This window comes from Kryptolebias marmoratus, linkage group LG16, assembly GCF_001649575.2.
Source record: "Kryptolebias marmoratus isolate JLee-2015 linkage group LG16, ASM164957v2, whole genome shotgun sequence".
Classification (NCBI taxonomy): domain Eukaryota; kingdom Metazoa; phylum Chordata; class Actinopteri; order Cyprinodontiformes; family Rivulidae; genus Kryptolebias; species Kryptolebias marmoratus.
Window position 1 is genome coordinate 17,282,667 of NC_051445.1, and position 21,746 is coordinate 17,304,412.

General features: G+C 41.8%; 1 protein-coding gene across 2 annotated transcripts; it reads right to left on the reverse strand.

Annotated features, from left to right (window-relative positions):
• Window positions 1–1,539: 1,539 nt before the first annotated feature.
• On the reverse strand, window positions 1,540–18,588 carry mboat1 (membrane bound O-acyltransferase domain containing 1). Of its 2 annotated transcripts, XM_017409990.3 has the most exons (13): window positions 18,345–18,587; window positions 17,770–17,915; window positions 14,458–14,535; window positions 12,611–12,706; window positions 10,029–10,084; window positions 9,880–9,934; window positions 8,840–9,032; window positions 6,928–7,120; window positions 6,142–6,245; window positions 5,939–6,003; window positions 5,706–5,838; window positions 5,280–5,431; window positions 1,540–4,265 (listed from the first exon to the last, which is right to left on the reverse strand). In XM_017409990.3, exons 1-13 carry the CDS (start codon window positions 18,435–18,437, stop codon window positions 4,100–4,102), a joined length of 1,530 nt encoding a protein of 509 aa, XP_017265479.1. In that variant the 5' UTR covers window positions 18,438–18,587; the 3' UTR covers window positions 1,540–4,099. The 2 variants fall into 2 exon arrangements, with proteins under 2 accessions (XP_017265479.1, XP_017265480.1); XM_017409991.3 differs by lacking the exons at window positions 9,880–9,934; window positions 10,029–10,084 and having other exon boundaries at window positions 18,345–18,588.
• Window positions 18,589–21,746: the final 3,158 nt, after the last annotated feature.

Genomic DNA, 21,746 nt, shown 5'->3' on the forward strand with positions numbered 1-21,746 from the left:
ATAAAAGAGTGTGTTCCTCAGTTTTTTTTACCACTGCAGGTTATTAAAAGATGCACTTTTGGACAAACAGAAGGACTAACATGTAGATGAAATGATGAAATGCTCTGTCCTCACCGTTTTAACTCTGACGGCTCTAATAAAGCACGACAGCGTGTCTCGTGTGTTTCCAGAGTCTGACAGGTTGTTTGTCGGTGCGGAGAGCTGCTGCAGGAACGTAACGAAGCCCTCTGCTGGGACACGCTTTGACAACAACCTGCAGGTGTTTGTGTCGTCGGGAGGAAGGCAAACAACGTCTCCAACCCCACTAAACGTTCTGAGGTGGACTGAATGAGTTGGGTATGAGGTGAAACGTTACAGTAAATATGTACTTTTTTAAAAAGCCCACTGACTGATGATCTGCTGCTTCAGGGGCCTGTGAGTGAAACCTGCACGCTTTGTTCTTTGGATCTGTTCTTACAGGAAATAATCTCCTCTTCGGTCCAACGGCCTCAACCTTTCCTCAGTAGAGGTTTAGCACAGACAGAAAATGTTCTTTTTTTTTTTCCCTGCACAGGCAGAAACGCAGCATCATGACACTGAGTAAAACTCTGCCTTCTGGCTGTTGTAAAAAAGTGCAACAATACATGATTGAGAAGATCTACAGAAATGAACTTTTAAAAGAATGGCAGATAGCATCCATAGCCTTAACTGTGATAAAGGAAAACCGTGGTTATAAAATGTTTCATGAGGCTCTTTAGCTGGAGTGCCCCCCCCTACAAACAAATCCAGAGGAGGATAAATCCACCTTAGTGTATAATTAACAGAACGTTTCAAGGACTTCAATTTTGAAAAGGCTCGTTTTGTTGCATTATTTCAATAAAATAAGTCTTATTTATGCAGGTGTCTTTACCACAGAGCTGAGAACTTTGTGAGGATTTCAGCACTCAAATGCGCGGGGGGGGTGTTCATGTTTGTTTTTTCACTCTGCTGGGCGTTAACCTTTGTTCTCCTAACATCCTGAAGGCTTTGCTTCAACAGTTCGGTTGTTTTTTTTGTTTTCTTTAAACCTTTTAGGTTCAAATGACCCGTTCTGATCCAGCACTACTCTCCACCTCACCTGCAGATTTAAAGTTTCACCAGCTCGGATGTGAAAGGTGCTCTTTACGGAGACCTAAAACGTTCCGCAGCTTCTACCTTCCAGATGCTCTCCAGCTGTGCTCCGAATGGATGCGGAGGCGCTCCGTTCACACAGTGACTTGTTTTCTCCACCTTATTTTTTATCCTAATCCCTTCTGACTTTTTCCGTCCGCTCAGGCAGGATGAAAACACGGCTCCCACCTGCAGCCGTCGGTGTCGGAGGGGGGAGGGGGACGGGGAGGACGGGCGACTCCGGGGACTCGGGGGACAGGGACAGAGCCACCTGAGGACGATCATGAGAGGTTAAACGGCTCGGGAGAGGCGTCGCGTAGAGAGGGAATCTGAAAACAAACAGCCTTTATGTTCATCACAGTCGTTATTATTTATAATCCTCCGGCGGAAGGGAAATGAAGACAGGCCCGGTGTGTTTCAGTGAAGCTTTATTTGATATGAATCACTCTTTCCTCCAAGCCAACAACACTAAAAACGGAGCAGCGGCGTCCACGCACACTCTCACAGTGACTACATGTAGGGAACACACAACAAATCTTCATTATCAGTGTTAAATCGATGAAATAGCTGCTCATTCTGACGCTCACACGTCTCCTCCTCTGTGCTCTAAAAAAACAACAACAAAAAAACACCCCACACAAAGACAGAACGGTGCCACCGGTGTTATCTTAAGAACATTGTTTTTTTTATTTAACCCACTTCCCTTCAACACTATCATCAGGAATTTGAGGTGTAAATGCTAAGAACTGGTTTTAATAACAAACAAAAAGAATCTACAGCCTGTGAGCCATTACTGCCACTTCATTCATCATGTGAGATCCATTTGTGCATTTAAATAAAATTAACTAAACAACGGTGGCATCTTTAAACCTAAGGGATGAGTAAAGTGTTCCATTTAGCCAAAGGGGTCCTTAAAATAAGTTTTTCCAGTTAAAAATCAGTGACTGATACCTCCCTCGTTATGTAACCACTCGTCTTAACTGGATTCTTGAAAAACAAAAAACACAACAAAACTACATTCAAGGGATTTTTGAGGCTTCTGAGGCTTTACATCCAAAATACAAAAATTTTGCCAAAAACATCAGTTCAAAACACACACTTCTTAATAAGTTAAAAAGTTGACCCTACATTCAAAAGCTGGTCGCAGAATCAATTCATTAATTAGCGTCAAAATTAATCAGCTAAAAAGCGATGGGAAGCCCTTCTTTTAAAGACGAGTTATTTTGCTTCAGCGGGCATTTCTGCATCCCGTTTCTTACGACTTGTGTTTAGAAACAGGTTCACACACACACACATGAAGCTATATTAGCACCAACAAGAACGGCCAAACCCCAGCTCCATGTTCTGCAGAAAGGTGAAGGAATGTCTTCGTTTTTTGGTTCTCGTCCCCCAGCAAAACAAAAACTTTACTTTCAGCAGCTTTATCTGTGCAACATTATAAGCAAGTGGAGAGGAAGCAATTCATTTCCAAACTAGATTATTAGTGGGGGCTCTTTAGAGCTCCTGGTGGGTGCGTTGAAGAGAGATGCTGAACTGTTTAGTTTTAGTTTGACTTCATTCAAACAACCACCAGGTGTCTCTGTTCAGTCAGCCTCCCCCCGTCCTGCAGAGAAGCACTGCTCCCTCTGAGACCAGATCCAGATCCAGTTCTGGGGGGGTGAGGGGTCTGGGCTAAAACTTCCCTCTGGTTTCCATCTCAGCTCTTCCTCCAGTTATTCCCATCATGTAACCAGGTGTCCAGCACCGCACACATGATAAGCATCTGGCTCAGATGTTCTGAGGTGAGGTTCTGCAGAGAAGTCATGAACAGTTAATATCTTACCTGTTGTAGATAGCTCTTTAGATGGGAGTTGCAGTCCTTTGGCCTTGGCCCCCCCTCAGACTAGCTGTTAGCTCATCAATCCGGTCAAAGTTAAACCACATCTCCAAACTGAGGTTGTTCAAAGAGCTATCTACGACAGGTAAGATATTAATTATCCATAAACCTTTCACAGAACCCCACTATAAAATATGTGAGCCTTTAAAAACAAAGTCACTATTACATTTCTGGAGATTCTAAAAGTAAAGATAAACGACAGTCATCAAAATAAATAAAGTTGTGTTGTTTTTGCTCCAATCCAATTTTCTTCCGGTTCGGTTTGCCGAAACACAGCCTCACCTCTGAATTAGCCACAGAAATACAATCAAATCTCTTCCCTTTAGAGAACACGCTCCTCACTCAGGGACGGTGCAGTCCTGCTAAAAACAACCTGTAAAGTATCTGCTGCTGTTTTCAGTGCGTCCTGGAGGCGATGGGGGGTAATACTGACAGTTCTCTCACACACACACACACACACACGGTCACTGATAGTGGTTGGTGGCATGTAACTGTGCAAATCATCACACACACACAGACAAATCAACATTCTCTGGGTAAAGTGGGTGGAGCCCTCTTCGTTCTCGGCTCGCTCTTTTGTGGACTCACAAGGACAGCCTTTGTGTCTGAGGAGTCCTGTGCACATTTACCTCCCGATGTGTGTTTACAGAAGTGTGGATGAGCTTGGCTTGGACCCCACCAGTCGGAGTGGGGGAGGGGGTGACAGCACAGATTGAGGTCAGGAGAGAAAGCGAGCCCGGCTTCTTTCTTGGCGGTTCTGGTGTTGCTGCTGGAGGAGGCACGGCCGTGTTGAGACGGAGGGGAGAATGTTGCAGAGGGGGGGAGGTGATGCGGAGGGAAGCCAGCATTGTGTCGTCCCCTCAGCTAATGTTTGTCTTTACAGTCTGTCCGGGTCTTCTAACCTCTCACTGTGAGCACCCAGCGCCACAGGGAGAGAGCCTGTAATGTACCAAACTCTTTGCTTCGAACTGCTCCAGAAAAAAAATAAATAGCTCAACGTTTTCCTGCTTCGAGCAGGCAGAACGCCCTCCTAGGATGCTCACTTGTCCTCGTGAGAAGACGGCGCTGCATAAAAGAACCTAGGAGAGGAGGTTTTCAGTAGACTTTCTCGTTATTGTTGGAGTGATTGGGCTGCAGCTGGGCTGAGAGGGAGGAGGAGGCGGCAGGGGAAACTGATGAGGAGGTTTCTCTGGGTTTAGGTTTCCGATGGAGAGCGACTGCAGCCAGAAGGCTGAGGGTGTGCACATGGAAATACATAGACCTGGAAAAAAAAAAGATGGAGAAATATGAGTAAGCAAAAAGACTGACGGAAGGAAAATGTTGCATAATAAGTCACACTTCAGAGTATGAGATAGGCTCCTAAAAGCCTTTGTTTATGTATCTTTTTAAAAAATCAGATTTGAGATGGACAGAAGAACTGTTCTGGAGGGACTTGAGTCGTCCTTCATGACTGCATTTTGTTTCCAAGGACTCAGACTTTCTTCTTTTCTTTCAGTGAAGTCTTGAGCAAGATCTCGTCAGGTTTACTAAAAGTCTTCAAAGCTTTTCTGTGGACTTTGGCTGCTTTTCATTTATTTTCTGTTCCGTTCTTTGTCATTTTCTAATTTTTTTAATGATCGTTCAACAGTTTAACTCTGGCCTGTGAATCAATAAAGTCATAAAAAAGCTTCTAAACTGAAGGGATCCAGAGTTGTGTCAACACAAAACAGACATATTAAAGATCCAATTTAACATTAGCAGCACGTCGGAAAGAGGCAATTTGTTCCTATGTCTTTAGTTGAATCTGTGAAAATACCTAAAATAGCAGTTTGGCAGACAAAATAATAAAGTATATAGACTAGAATGTAGTCAGGTGGAAAAAATTGACTTAAAATGAAAGAAAATGTAGAAGAACCTTAAGAAGGACTGTTGATCAGTTTAGGATTTACAAACAGGTTTGGCTGCTTGGAAGCAAAGTATGAAGATAATAAAACTTTGACAGTACTGTGCTTCCTTAAACTGCACACTGCATATTAATATAGTCAAACCCACGTGCAATCGTCCAAAATGTTGTTGACACAGATTTACAAGTCCACTAAATTATTACCACCAGTTACACAAAGTGTTTCAAATTTGAAGATGTGGATCGTGTTGGTCATAAAAGGGTTCAGACATGAAAACATGTAGAGGTTTTCTAACTGTATATTTTACATTTCGGGGTCAATTTATCTAAAGCGTTTCTTTGCTTCCAGATAATTAAAGATGCATACTTTTGTCCTGGAAGGACAGTCCACACCTGTAATATAAATAAGTGTCGCCAACTGAAAGGAGAAGGAAAGGCATGACGGTGTAGCAGATGGTCAGCTGGGTGGCTGCCCAGGTTACGACGTCGTAACCCAACTTCACGGCCCTGGAGCCCAGGAAGTAGTGTCGAACCGACCTCCGTATCTGGAGACAAACCAACAGAGGGACAGGTTAGTTTTTCTGCAGAAGCTGAACGACGCCGCAAGTGGATTATTTCTGAACGAAAGCAGATTAGCTGCTAGGTAACATTAGATTAAAAAAAATTTATATATATATTTGATATCCCCAATCTTAAAGCTGTTCAATTAAAAAAAATAACTAACACCAAGATGCTGCTTATTTCCATTTTGGTGCACTTCTTCCTCCTGTTCGGAGCTGGTGCACTGATTTGAATGTCTAAAACTGGCGGAGTACTCACGGCTCGAGCCGCCATGGTGATGGGGATGGCGGTGATGAAGGTGAAGTAATAACCGGGGAAGACGCCATGCCACAGGGCGGACAGGACGAAGGTCAGCGCTAAGCGGTGCTTTGGGGCTCGGTCGTAACACACCCTGAAAACAAGGAGGAGGAGGAGCGGGGAGAAATGACCCAGAAGCTCCTGCTGGGTTCGGACTGAGTATCGGTGTCTGAGGTCGTTATTCCCACACTCACGTTTTGAGCCAAATCCCAGTTTGAATATTCCAGTTGTCTATGAACGTCTTAAAGCTGGTCGCTGTCTAAAAAGAGTCAGGAAGTACTCTCAGTGTGCGCTCAGGTTTTACACTACATAAATAAGTGTGAGTTCAAAAACAAGTCTCAACTTTTCCCCTATTTTTAAGGTTTTAATGTACTAACAAAAATAAAACTCACGTTACCTCAATCCCAATGATGTTGATATTCGAGACGAGGTCCCAGGAGGGTTTGCCACTTTCATCCAAACCCTTAAATCCATAACCTGCAGCGTTGTTTACCGCATCAGCTGACGACACAGAGAAAAAACAACGATACAATTACCAAGGCAAAAGAACTACAAATCTCCAACATGCATGTGTCCCACCGTAGGACATCATTTTAAAAACAACTGGGACGTAAAATGTTATTAAAATCAGTCAGAAACAGCTTCCTCAGTAAAGACAAAGAGGAGTCCTCTGCTTGTGGGCAAATATTTTAGTAAAATAAAAACCAATAAGGTTTCTCACTGCAATGGCAAAAAAAAAGTAAGTGTAGTTTGATTTCATTCAATTATCTAAAACAATCGCTGTAAAGCAAAGATAGGCTGAAAGCTAAATGTGTGGCACTGATTCTGGAGAGGTGATCCAGAGAAGCGCCGCCTCACTTACATGTATTTACATTTATTAACTCCACACATTTTAAAAGCCATCATCTATGTTGTAGCAAGACAAAAGTAAAGAGCAACTTCTGCATCAAAAGACACATTAATAAAACTGAAAAGTACCAGCTTTAATGCAACAGGTTTCAAAAGATCAGTACTGTTAGAAAACTCAGTAGTGAACTTACTTCTCTACCAACAAATTTTATTGTGTTCCTCAAAGAAGCACTAAAGTTTCTCCGTTTCAACCTTTGTTACGGTCTGCAGTTCGGGGACAAACAAAAGGTTGTCTTAGCAGCAGATAACCTGCACAGCCCCGCACGGTGCTCACCCAGCGTCCAGGCAAAGTAGAATTTGGGTCTTGCTGCTTGTATGGAGAAGAAGGCGTAGGTGAGCCTGGTGAGGAAGGGCGCCTGGCTGACGAAGTCACGGTCGGCGTTATACGTGATGGGCAGCGAGCGAGTCACGAAGAGGAAGAGCAGCAGGCAGCCGCAGCAGACCAGAAGCTTCCGACAGACGGCTCTCTGAAAGAGAAAACGACTTTATGGGTCATATTTACAACCATAACAGACCAGAAAGCAAATAATACTGAACTCTGCTGCACCAGTTTATGTCCTTACTGACTTGAACTGAGGCAGATCCCTGCAACTAAATCGCTCCACCTCTTTAAGTCACATTGTTTTTGGCTGGTCAGCCTCAGTCATTAATTTATTCCTTTTCCTACAGCCTCTTTAAACTTAAATGAAATGTTACAGACCGAACGAGGATATTCCTGCCTTATTTGAACATCAAACCTCCTCCCTTTTCTTTAGGAAACACTGGCCTCCTTTACCTTTCTCCAAGTCAAATTCAAACAGGTTTTTAAGCATCACAGTAGAGATGATTAGCAGATTTTCAAACATTACTTATATACTCCAGATAATTGTTTTGGTTCCTCATCCTATAAAAACTGATGTCATGCTATGATAGCGAAACCTAATGTTGATTCTTATTGTTCATTTTCCAATTCTTCACAAGACTTTGTGCTAAAATTAGCTCACTGGTTTAAAATCTGATCTGTGTTGAACCCAAAGAACTGCCAGAACCTAAAGTCACATCTCTGTCCTGTTTATACATGCTATAGAGTTAAAAGATACAAACTTCAAGCATCTTTAAATTTAGACTGGATACTAAACAATATGTTTCTGATAAATCAAATCTGGTGAGGAACTGGTATCTCGACCCCAGTTTGGACGTCTGCAGAAAAGGTTTAAACAGACAGACTAAGGAAGCAGAGCGTGGAGGGACAATGGGATTGTTCGAGTGTAAAAAAGGGAAAAAGGGTAATTAGAAGGTGCTGCTGCTCTACTGAATCATGTATAATTTTTTTCCCACAAGTAGCTGAAAACAAAGAATGAATCCAGGCCTGTCATCAGTCCTTTTTCTTGTCTCTCTCTTCATGTGTTCATCTGGCTCACTGCTCACTCAGAGTTACAAGGTGCCGGGGACTCTTTGCATACTTTACATGAATGGCTCTCAAGCTGTTCAACTTTTGACCCACAAAAGAAAAACTGGAGACACTTGTGACCCTAACTGCTGTTGAATAAAGTGTACAAACACTGTCAGTAATAAGCCATTTGACAAGGAGGCTTTTCACCCATTTATTAAGATGTTTTTTATCTTTCTTTAACAGATAGGCCTAACTATGCTATAGTCCAGAGGTGGGCAACCCTGGTCCTCCAGAGCCACTATCCTGCATGTTTTACTTGTTTCTCTGCTCCAACACACCTGATTTGAATCAATGGGTGATTAACAGGCTTCTGCAGAACAAGAAGAGGTGATTTAACCACTGAATCAGGTGTGTTGGAGCAGAGAAACAAGTAAAACATGCAGGATGGTGGCCATCAAGGACCAGGGTTGCCTACTCCTGGTGTAGGCAGTCATTTTTAAAGCTAATTTGATTCAGAGGCCCCTCATTTGGTGTTTTATGACCTACAATTGGGTCCCAGAACCCAACTTTGGGAACTACTACTTTAGAAAGATCAATCACATCAGTGTGCATTCTTACTTCACTAAATGCATACAGGTCACAAGTAGAGCAACATCTGACAAAACAGATTCTGTTACAGTTTTAAGCACTTTATCTACAGTTTGATCCATTTTAAAACCTTGGAACTACCATACTAACAATTAAAGCAAGAAATAAATGCTACGGCACCAAAGTGCGTAAAAGAAGCAAACCACGTTTGGACTGGTGGACTTACGAGAGGAGATATGTCCGGCGTCTTATCGTAGCCGTTCTGTCCGTTGCATGTGGCAGCGTGCGGCCTTAGTCTGCGGCTGATGTGTCTGCCCTCGATGAAGTCTATGTGGTCTCTGTAGCTGCTGCACGGCCCCACCAGGACGCTCAGGAAGTTCACGTTATAACTCAGGTACTCCAGGAGAGAAGGCCTCACTCTGCAGGGAGGATGACGGAGAGCTTTATGTCATCTCTTAGGACTGGGCACTTTCATGACGTTGAAGAGGTGAATATCATTTTAAACAAAACAAAAGACAGAGTGCCTGTAAACCTGTGGGAATGCTTAGAAGATGAGTTTAATTTACGGCTATTTTAGGCCACATAAAAATGAATTTGCTTTTGATTTTATTAGTTACACAGCTTTGTTTTTCTTTTTAAGTGAGCACAGTTGGGAATCAGGAACTAGTTGTGACGAGTAATTTTAATAAAATAAGAACATCAGTTTTATTTTCAGTCATAATAAGAGCAGCTGACTTTCTGCATTACATGTGTTGGATGTAAATGGTGCAGCCAGAGTTGATATATATAAAAATTAGAATAACAATCAGTCAAACACGTAAAACGACGACCAAATCTACAAGTGTGGGGTCACCACACAGTATTTCATGATTGGTTTTCACATCCAGTCAGGTTACAGTTCAGATGACATGCATGGTTCACTGATGAAAAAAGGGATTTGATCGTTTCACATGCAGAAAAAAAAAGGAAAATGTTTCATGCAAGATGGTGCCTCTTCGCTACAATTTCAACATGCCTTTGTTCAAGAACAAGCTATTCACCATGATCATCTCCTTGTCACTGTCCTTCGCGGCTGAAGGAAAAGAAAAAGTGTTTTACTCTTTAAAATAAGGAGTTAATTTGGATGCAGTCCTCCAGTTTTTAATAAAAAGGTACCGCCTTGTGTCTGAAATCACTTGTTTCAAAGGAAAGCAGAGGAAGCACGTTATAACCACAGAATTAAAAACTAGGTAATTCGTTTATTTGGTTGGTTTAAAAAAAACGTACTTTATAGCCATAGACTTCTGAGCCGATGACAGCTGTTCACTTTCCTTACACATACCTGAAGAGGAAAAAAAATGAAATAGTTGCTGTATTTATTTATTTTGTTCTATGTCATTCATTAAATTGTATAAGAATTCACTCATCCGTCTCACCATCGTGAAGCTGGAAAGCCAATAAGGTTATCTTCTGGGTGACTATCATCAAAGGCCTGAGCAAAAAAAAAAAGACATAAATAAAAAAAGACACATTAATGTACTGATTTGTTTGGTTTTGAAGATTTGGACTTAAGGTTGCCACTTTTGAAAATGCCACGTGAGAAATTAAACAAAGGTGACCATAAATCTACATTCAGATGTCACTTTTGTCCTTGTTCTTGTTAAAACCAATCCCATAGGATTAAAATATGCATTAGTGTGGTAAGTGAAGGAGAACTCCTCCTTAGGTGACTGTGAGCATGTCATGTCCATATGGAGGGTTAATAGAGCTTCACACCAAAAAGGAAAGAAAAAATATTTCCAGCTTCTTAAAGCTCAGTGGTCCAAATATAAACACTGCTTCATTGAGGTGGTTTAAAAAAAAGGAAGATAAGATCAAATGCACCATTCTCCATCACTTGCATGTGTGGAAGAACCCAGACTGTGGCAGGGTCGTGTTTGGGTCCCCGTTAGGGAAGAAGAGTCGCTGCTAATAAACTAAAACAAAAACAAAAAACATGAGTTCGGTGTCACTGTCCCCCTTCTCAGACCACAAGAGGTCACTGATTAGTTTGATGAGCATGAAATCTGAAATCAGTCACCTGATGTCAGCGAAGCCCCTGCAGGAGATTTGGGCATGTGAGGGACATGGTGCTCTCAAATAACAGAAGCACATAAGGTCCTTTGAAAAAAATGACGTTTGATCCTTTAACAAAGTTGGCAGCGACTGGTGGTGACCAATTAAAAAAAAAAAAAAAAACAGGCATTTCAACAGACGACCTCTTCGCCTGAAAGAGAGCGTGTTATAGCAGACTAATGGCAAACAAAACACTTTCCGAGCTGAAACAGGACCCCGTTTCTCTGGTGAATCACTTCATTCTTTTCCAGCAGAGTCAAACCGGGTCACTTATTAATCCAACGCAATTCATTCACCCCCTCCCCTCCCCCCAGGGGTTTTATTGAATCATCTTCTCCCATTTGCAGCAAGTCGAGCTCACTTTTGTAAGAAGCACATCCTTAAGTTTTGAACCCTAATTAAAAGCTTTCAGATTCTGTTTTTCCACACTCTTTGTTTGTCGTGTGATAAAGAGATTTAGAATTCGGATTGTAATTTCCAGGACAATAAATGAAACAAACAAAAAACTGTTCACGGTGAGAGAGCTGAGCTAAATACTGTACGTCTTCCACGCCTTCTCCTGGTTTCATTCACATACTGAACTCTCTGTCCCAGGAATGTGAGTGTGTGAGCACAAAGGCACGTATAAACTGCATCTCTGTCCCTCACACACACACACACACACACACAGGCTCCTCTCTGAGTGGGCTGCATTGTGTGCACACAGCATGGAAAGCCGTGGAAGAGCTGTGTGCTGTGGCAGGCCGCTCGGCTGGCAGTGCCAGCTCGCTGAGCAGCCTTTTCTTTTTAAAAGAAACATTATCAGAGTGCCACCCGGCGTGTTCACCCCTCCACCACTGTGGACTCGGTTTCTACTGGAGACCACAGAGCTGACATAACAGATAAACTTCAGAGTCATTTCCATTGTGCTGCACGAATTCTACAGTTATTAGCTTAGTTTAAAGCTAAACTTTAGATCAAATGGCTTCTCCTTTTAAGGAAAAACCACACAAAAGTAGAAAACCAGAACCAAAACCATCAGCCTTTTATTTTAAATTAATTGTTTATTTAATTGTGGGCAAACAGCGTATGTAGTTTGTTGAGATTCACAGCCACTCACGGTGAGCAGAAACGACATAAAGCTGAGTCGCTAATTCAATCTAAGACCACAGCAGAAGCTGACTCACAGGCCTGGCTGCAGCTAAAGTCACATGGAGAAGAACGAAGGTGGCCAAGTTCATCCTCAGTGAAACTGGCCAAAAGCAGCTGGTAAACAGAGGGGTCAACTGAGTTAACTGTCCTCATTTTAATGAATAATCCCACACAGGGAAACTTTAAGTACTCGTTTTAATTGAAAGTCTAGCATTCCTTGAAGGACTTTCATACCGTCCTCCACCTTTCACGCCAGAGTTTTAGACTAAGCTCATTTTAGGATGAGAAGGGACGCAGCCGGAGCCGTTTTGGTCAAACTTTGTACACGACTGTGTGTGCAATAGTGCAAGAATGCCAGGGGGATGACTCTCAGCTACCACTACACAACATTTAGCTCAGGATCTGCAAAACTGATAAGTTATAGCGAGCATCTTGAGTGTGACTGACTGCAAAGGTTTATCAGTTTTAGATGTTTATCCAGTGATTACTTCCTGAGAGTTTCATTAATGGTACAGACAAACACATACAGACATGGAAAAAATTGGAATCGCTGCTATGAATGTTTTCTTTGGATAAACCTTACAGAGGTTACTTGAATTCAAACGTGTGATATTTACACAAGGCCGCGGCCGCGGTGTAAAGCACACCCGTCTGAAATGTTAACTGATAACAAAAGAGCCGCTCTCCACCTGAAAAACCGACGGCACCGCCTTCAGCAGGGCGTGGCTGCAGATAAGGGACGAGGCGGCACAGTGATTCAGGTTTTTCTTACCCGGAGAAGTCGGTGGAAGGTATTCCGTAGCTGAAGATGAAGACTCGGTTCACGTGGCACGCCGTCAGATAGCCCATAGCTGTCACCATGGAGTACCTGCGTGCGGGGGCAGCAGACAAACGACCATGGAGGCGTTATTGTGCAATGATTACAGGTACAACAAGGAGGCTTGTCACCTCCCGGTGTCTCGTTAGATGACTCATGAGCTCTTCATGCTGGGGCGAAATGAATTCTTGGAATAGCTTTTTCTCTGCTTATATTGTGACCAGTTACAAGGAACTCTTTTAACACCACTGTGGTTCCAACATCTACATGTTTTTCAGGTAGTATTTTTTCAGTTAGACATTTTTATTGCAAACTCCAGCCTTAAAAAACACAAATCAATCTGCAGAAATTACCTTTAAATACATTTTTCCCCACCAAGAAATTTGTATATCTAGAATGACTGAAGTCTATTTCGAATTGTGCATTTTCCTAATAAAAGTATCAAAGTATTGATGTCCTTTAATAATCGGATACTGCAAACAAATGTTGGTCTGAGTAAGCCCAACTTAACCTGCTGCATTAAAGCCTCCAGTCTGTCATTTAGCCACATCCTAACAACATGCAGACACAGCTCCTCTTCACTGGGTAGCAGCGAGCTTGTGTAATTAATTCAACAGCTGTACAAGAACCAGGTGTGAGAAATGGGTTCATTTTACCAGAAGAATTTCATAAAAGCAAACAAAAAAAGCTGACATTATAACTTAAACATTATCCTGGCTGTATTTATCCTAAGACACAAGGTAACTGTTATTGTTTCGTCTCACATTACAACACTGATCTTTATCTCGCTCTGCTGGCAGGTGATCAACGCGCATGTGAGCAATGCAGCTCCCTGGCCGTACCTCACTCACGTGCTTTCATTCATAAAAAAAGGAAAATGAAACACTTCGGATACGTTTCACCTGGCCAACACACGCAAAGTTACAGAGATCTACAGAGTTCTGCTTATGTACTGACATCCAAGCGGCAGCGAAGAGGAAAAAAAAAACTTTTGAACATGAAGACAGAAACACACAGGCTGACTTCATTGGTCAAACAGACTCGTCGGGCTGGAATAGCAGGCTGTCTGACAGCCGACGTCCGTTTCCAACGGGCTGCAGTCTTTAGAGACAAAAAGCTGTTCAGCCCAGACTGGGATAAAGGGACGATATAAATGGGCTGAATCGCACAGATGTTAGTCAGAATTCAGAGAAATTTAAAGGCGTAGCATTCCTCGATGGAATGTAGGTCCCCGGTACTCCTTCATGCCTGCGTTTTGAGCTAAAACCATCTGACGCCGAGAAGGGATGGACTTGTAGCTGTTTAGTTCAAACCTTGCGTGATCTCATGTGGTTCTGTGAGTCTTTGTGAGACGTCACAGTGCTCAGAGAACCTGCTACTACCACACAATCAATATCTGACAGATTTACTGATTTAGCCATGTTCCTGTCTGTTAAGGTCAGTTAGCCGTGGTGCCCATCTTGAATTGGATTGTGGACGTAAACTTAATCATTGCTTTCTGACTTTCATTAAATCGAGAGACTGAAACTAATAAAAATAAACAAAACCTCACAATCTTTAGTATTGCCTAAACTGAGCTCTCAGTTCACCCCCCCTCCCAGATTCCTGTCAGACAAGATCAACTTGAAAACATTAAGCTGAGCTGCAACACAAACACTGAAACTACATGCATGTTTATCACATCTGTCAGTCGTCTGTAAGCGTGATGACGCAGACGTGTTTGCGTCCGAGGGGAATGTTTCGTTCGTGCAACACAGCGAGATGGCAGCCCGTTCCTCCGAGGCGTGAAGACCAACACTTACCTGTGTACATTTTGGATGTCAGCTTTGATGATAATTAAGTAGTTTGCAGCCACCACAGCCAGGATATGAGCGGAGTACCTGCAGGGAGGAACACACAACCGGAAAAATTATCTCTGAGACATTTACTATATTAAAGTATTACACCATGAGCAAAATGATTCATTACAATACAGCTGAAACCTGTGACAAATGTAACATTACTGGATACGTGAATCCCGTGCAGTATTGTGCAAAGCTGTTGAGTCATCCCTCGTGTTTTTATAGTTTGCTTCCAATGAGACAGACTTTCTTGTAATCCTTAAAAGTGGTCCTAAACTAATACACAGACTTTCTGAAGGTTGCTCAAAGTTTGTCTTTGGACTTTGGCTGCTTTTTCATCAAGTTTCAGTCCAGTACCGGACCATGGCCTAAAAATAATCCAAATACAAAGGGGCTGTTAAAACTCAGCCACGAACCAGTGTTGTGTCAGGAACCTGTTTTAAGGAATTAAACAATGAATAAATAAATAAAAACAAAAGAACTGGACTTCTGTTCTGTAGTTGAAGACATCTGGCTTGCCATCCAGGAGGCTTTCTCTTTTCATAACTGGAGATTTGTAGCTCCAAGCTTTAAGCTCACGAGATGAACTGTTGTTTAAGTCAGATTCACATGCAGGTTAAACTCACTCCCCTCCAAATGGAGTCATTGGGGTCTTTGTTAGCCTGGCTCACGGGAGAGATGCTTTGCTCACATGAATGAAGGTGGGAATTAAAGGGAAAATGCTCAGGTATCAGGATTAATGCTCCATTGTAAGTTCTGTTAGACTCTCTCCACCCTTTCTGTTATTGGAACTCTCCACCATCAGCCCAAACGTGTCCCAGCGACGACAGAAGGGAAGGAAAAGGAACAGAAACTGATTCAAATGCTCCTCAAACATGTGGACATTTTAACTGGGCTTCTGTCAAGTCAGTGAGGGAATCTAGCAAACACACCACAGAACGGAACAAGGAGAAGAACAAACACAAAAAAACATTGTCATCCCTTATGCTGCTGGAGTGTCTGAGAAACTGAGATTTTCTCCAAATACAACATCCCTCCACATAAAAAAACAAACAAAAAACAACTTTAAACAGAGGAGAAGATCTCAGATTTAAGCTTTCTGAATCTTACAATGGAGTGTTAAGCCTGATACTCAGTAATTTTCTCTCTAATTCACACCTTCATGCATGTGACCAAAACACCTCTCCTCTGAGCCAGGCTCTGAGCTTAAAGTTGGAGCTCCAAACTCTCCAGTTTTTAAAAGAGAAATCTCTCTGGATTGCAAGCGAAACATCTTCAGCTACAGAACAGAAGTCCGCTTGTTTGGGTTTTTAAATCTTTTTCGAGTTGCCACGCCCTGGATGACTTGAGAATAAACACCAGCAACCAGTCAGATCTTTGGGTGCTTTGTTATCAGCAGCCCGTCATGAAGGGGCAGAATCTGCTTTCGTTTCTTTCGCTGAATCTTTAAAAGAAATACTACACAGACAAACACAGAGCACAGCATTTTAGCACCAGCAAGGTTATTCTCAAAGAGTAATCAGATAAAAAACGAAAATACAACAGGTGATTAGCTGAAGGATGATGGGTCTCTCAGGTTCGATGTAAGTTCTCCGCTTGGTTTTTATCGCGTGCTGTCGATGGCAAAGTGGAGAAGTTTTTGCCCATATCTGTGCATGAGTGGGTTTGTCTTTTTTATACTGTTAGCAAAATATTTACTAAACTACTGGATGGACTTTAATGAAGTTCTCAGAAGGTGATTGTTGAATGTTCATCTTCAGCTGATTAACTTTAGTCAACACAAAAAACCCCATCACTCAGTAACAGATACTGAGCTAATCTTGGTGTGGAAGTAGCTGAGAGTGATCCTCCACACATTATCTGAGCTCTAACAGATGATGTGAGTACTCACGATATCCTATGAGATCATGCAAGACGTTGTTTTAAAGCTCTCATTTATTTTCATTTTCTTTAAAAGGACTTTTAGATACTTTTCATCTGCTGCAGACAAATGTTTCAGGCCTCACACTTCTTCCTTTTCTCCTCCGAGTAATTCTTCATGTTTTTAACCACACACACCGCACAATAAACCGTTGCGATCAGGTCCGAGGAATGAGAAGAAATCGAACAGAAAAAACAGCCAAAGAAAAACTTTAAAAGACCATCAGAAATCCCAAAGAACTATCGATCAAGATCCCTTTAAAAGGACAAATTCCTTGGAAGTAAACTATTTTTCTTTTACATGAGACGAGGTTGAAAACTTTTAATCACTTTTCTGCACACGTTTGTAGAGTCTAGAGTCATCTGTTTGTCCTTCTCCTTGGTCATGAAGACCGAGAGAGGTCAAATGCAGAAGAGAATTAAATTCTGCACATGTTCCCTCATCGTACATGCTGGTATTTAAGTCTGTCTCAGTGTAGAAAGTATGAATGGTGTATAGCAGAGGTGTCAAACTCATGGTGTATAGCAGAGGTGTCAAACTCAGCTACACGAGAGGGCCAAAACTGAAAACTTGATCCTAGCCATGGTCCGATCTCCATCAGTATTTATTGAAAAAAAAAACAGCATAAATTAACCCTGGTTTTAGATGTAAAATGTCAAATCATTCATATAGATTTATCAAATACTCTTTCCCAGTTGCATATTGTATAGAATTAAGAACGAACATACTTAAAAATTGATTGAACTTAAAAAGACATATCATTAAAACAGCTAAGTAGCCATCAGCAAAAATCCAGTCATCCAGCTGCTAACATTAACTTTGAAACAAGAAGAAAATACTAGAAAAGACAAAATACACTGAAGCTGACACTTAAGTTAATGATGAACATTAACCCAAATCCGATATATTGTTTCTTGGCTGCAAGTTCATCAATAAGAGTTCGATCGGTCCCATCTGATGTTCTGCAGTACCCTTTCCACGTCAAAAATTAAAGAGAAGTTGAAACTCAATTTTCTTGGCTTCAAAGCCAGTGACACAAGAAGACTTCACTATATAGGCTTTTAAAGCAAAATAAGAAGCAATCAGAGACTCATCCATCCATTTTCTTTACCCGCTTCTCCTTTCCAGGTCGCGGGGAGCTGGGGCCCATCTCCAGCAACAGAGACTCAGTTTGTCACAAACTGAAGGGCCAAATTTAATGAAATTTAAATGTTATGTTGCGGGGGGTATGGCCAGATCAAATGTTACCAAGGGCTGGATCTGTCCCCGCGGGCCTTCAGTTTGACACGTGTGGTGTAGAGTGAGAACAGAAGAGAGAACGAACGAAGGCCCTGTCTGAAGTCACACAGTACCATCCGAAGCAGAAGATGAGGAAGCCAGTCCCCAGGAGAGTGACGAAGGCGTGCCTGACCGGAGGGCTGGCGTGGCTGGGGCTCAGGTAGAGGCGAAACCAGAGGGCAGCAACCAGAGCGAGCAGCTGGCAGGCCAGGAAGTTCACCTGGGGTGGGTAGGAGGAAAAGAAAAACAAAAAAAACAACAACATGAGAACAATATGATGGGAGCTACTAAAATGTCCCACTTCATTTTTAAATTCTTTCACAGGAAGTTTATATGACACACATGTGGGCATCATTTTTTAGCTCTTCTATAATATTAGTCATATTCTGTGAGCTGGCTATAGCAAAAATAAATAGTTTAATCCCTTAAAAGAGGCATGTTCTGTCTTTGTTTTGATTTTCGACATAAAACACAGCCTCTGTGCTTCTGTCCTCAGTTTAACACACAGACTGAACTCATTTCTTCTGTCCTGTTGCCACAACACGCTCGGAAACGTCGGTCCACACGACTTGGAGGAATAATTTAAAAAATGATAATAAAGTTCTTCAAAGTGCTGTATGTTGGAGGCTCGTGGTGAGCGGAGTCCTACCTGGTCAATAGACAAGCCCGAGTACAGACTGAGGGGCAGCAGCCACCTGGAGCCCGTGGTTCTAAACGCCGAGTCCGCCGCGCGCTCCCCCATCCTGCGTCGTCTCTCCTGCTCTGTGCTCCCCCTTCTCGTGTCTGAAGAAACTGTTTTCACTGACTGGGATACATTTTTTGTTTTCTCACACCCCCCGAGAGGGCGTGAGACAAGCCAAACCAGTCTGGTTTTCAGAGCAGGAAGAACCCTCCTCCTCCGCCTCCTCCGCCTCCTCCGCCTCCTCCGCGGGACTCTCCCTCTTCTTCTCGCTTCTCTCCTCCGCGTCAATTGAAAAATAAACACCGCTTCCGGTTTGCCGCTCACAAAATAAAAGCCCGTTTGACGACGAGCCACATCTTGACCCCAAAAGGTCTTCGCCTTGAACGCTCATATTGAACCTTATTACCTGAAAAGAAAACACGGAGAGAGAAAGAGCGAGTGGAGATTCTAACACTGTCTTAACTTTTTATTGAAAACGAGAACTATCTCACACCACTTCCGGTGTAAATCAGCTTGAGTAAGAATTAAAAAAGTACTACCACAAGGTTTCATTTCGCTTGGATGGCTGTTTTGTTAGGTATCCGTCTGTTGCAGAAAACTAAACATGAAAATAAACTATCTAATATGATTGCTGAATAACTTGAATAACACTGACAAGTATTTGATTAGGTAATACAGAGGGTTTACTAAACTAATCTAGTGTAAAAAGGATGAATGGTAAAGTATTTATTGTTTTAAGGTGAACTTAAAAACTTCCATTTCTAAATTGCCATATGTGTGTAGTACAAAGTTGAAAGAAAGATCATCTATGAAAAATAGGCTTTTCATTACATAAGTCTAGTTGTTGCTAATAAGTCATAATTTATCCTCATATGCCATGTTTTGTTCATGTGAAGCACTTTTTGGTTAATAATGGTCAAAAAGGTGACCTTCAAAAATGGAAGACATGACAAATTCTGACATAAATGTTGAATACAAACAAGAAAATCTACTGTGACATTTTAGATTTCAATAAGGATTAATTCTGTCCCTCAAACAGTGAAAACAGTAATCTATATTTGCTGTATAAATAGTGTCTGTAAACCGGGTGGTGCACTGGTGCAGCACTACATGGCCTAAATCCAACAACATTCCTGACATACACTCACCAGCCAATTTACACCTGTTCAACTGCTTGTTAACACAAAAGGCTCATCAGCCAATCACATGGCAGCCTCTCATTGTTTTTAGGCATGTAGACGTGGTGCCAACGACTTGCCAAAGTTCAAACCAAGCATCGGAATGGGGAAGAAAGAGGAGTTAAGTGACTGGATGTGACGGAATTGTTGGTACCAGATGGACTGGTCTGAGTATCTCAGAAACTGCTGATCTGCTGGGATTTTTACACATAATCATCTCTAGGGTTTAAAGAGAATGGTCCAAAAAGGAGAAACTGGCATTTGGGTGAACAGAGAAGCCTTCTTAATGTCAAAGGTCAGACTGGTTTGAGACGATATAAAGGCAACAGTAACTCAAATAGCCACTAGTTATAAAGAAAGATCTGCAGAGAACCATCTCTGAACACACAACACATCCAACCTTGAAGCAGATGAGCTACAGCAGCAGAAGATCACACCGGGTGCAGCTCCTGTCAGCTAAGAACATGAAACTGAGGTTACAGTTCACACAGGTTCACTAAAAATGGATAGGAGGTTAGAAAAATATTGCCTGGTCTGATGGGTCTAGATTCACTGGACTCCAACCGTCTCCACAACCACCAGATCTCAATCCAATCAAGCACCTCTGGGATGTGGTGGAACAGGAGACTCAAATCATGGACGTCCAGCTGACAAATCTGCAGCAACTGTGTGATGCTAACATGTCAACATGGAGCAGAATCTCTGAGAAATGTTTCCAACATCTTGTTGAATCTATTCCTTGAAGAATTCATGAAGACAGAGGGAGTCCAACCTGAACAAAGTGTACTCAATAAAGTGGCCGGTGAGTGTATAACACTGTGCAAAGTCCTGAGTCATCCAACATTTCTTTGTGCTTTTAGTCCAAGGAACCAAACTTTTTTGCTTTCTTTAGTTCTAGTTCTTCAGGCTCTCATGATGTCATTCGTAAGGCAGAGGTGGGTAATTATTTCTTCCAAAGGGCCACGTAAGAAACTTTGACTGTTCAGACCAGTAAGTTAAACTCAAATCTGCCAAATGTGAATTTTATGATTAGCTATAAATATGATTTTCACAGGCTGTGAAGTGTAGACACTGGAGCTAGGAAATAAGAATCTGGACCATATCATCAATATGACATGTTATCTGTCATATTGAGAATTTTAATTTTAATCAGTTTTTACAAAAACAATTGTGGAAAAATCTGAATGATTTTGCAACAATACCAGCAATAAACTAACAATTTGATAATGCTATTTTCTGTAGTCTTACCCTAGTGATAAAATTCTTGTCTTTGCTGTGTTTGAACACGTGCACTGAAGTCATGTAGCATTCCTGAGGTAGGTGTGAAAAACAGAGCCCAGGTGAGGAACTGATGCCTAATTTAGCAAATAAAACCTTAAGCCTGTTTTAGTCCAGACAATTTAGATTTGGATTATAACCTTTCTGTTAAAAAATAGTTTTATTATTGTTATATTTATTATTTATTCAAGCATATACAGGGCCAGATGGAGAGTTTAGCAGATGGAGAATGAACAAGGGCCACATCTGGTCTTCAGGCTGTATTTTGCCCATGCCATGTGGTGCACTGAGATTGTACTCTGAATACCAGATTTATTCATCTAATTTCTTTGCTTTTAATCCCACAACTTAAACATAAAAGCTTGCACTTGTAACGCTGATGATTGTTTAACATTTTGAAGGTTCTGCACAACCAGAACTCAATTTGAATCATAGACCGGAATAAAAAAGACTATGTAAATAGTATTTAAAAGGAAAAGATGTTTAAAACAAATTTTGCATGTGGTATGTAAAGAATTTATAAAATTTTACAAATGTGTGCAAAAAAGAAAAGAACCCAGCCACCATGTTTTAAAGAAGTAGACAAGTATTTTGCTTTGCTTTTCAGTTTTTTTTTTTTTACATATTTGTTTTCATCAAGTTGTCTTTAATCATTGCAGTCAGTCATTTTAATAACATATTAAGAATAAAACCTTTAAAAGAACCAGTTTTGTTTGTGAGTCTGTTCATTAAAGGGGTCTCATTTACTGGTTCCTTCTGCTCCAAATTAGATCACTTCCGCCCCCTAGCGTTCATCTGCGGAACACGCAGTTGCGTGACAAGTGACGTCGCCTGTTTACAACTGCCAATGAGCACGTGGCGAGCCGATCCTCGATCCGCCATTGGTCAATATGCGCCCAACATGAGTGGGGGC

Coding starts and splice junctions, on each gene's coding strand:
- mboat1 (XM_017409990.3), bottom strand. CDS start 18,437: ATGGGGGAGCGCGCGGCGGACTCGGCGTTTAGAACCACGGGCTCCAGG. Junction 9,033..9,879: donor CAGAAGTCTATGGCTATAAA/GTACGTTTTTTT, acceptor TCCTCCCTGCAG/AGTGAGGCCTTCTCTCCTGG. Junction 6,246..6,927: donor CTACTTTGCCTGGACGCTGG/GTGAGCACCGTG, acceptor CTGTGTCGTCAG/CTGATGCGGTAAACAACGCT.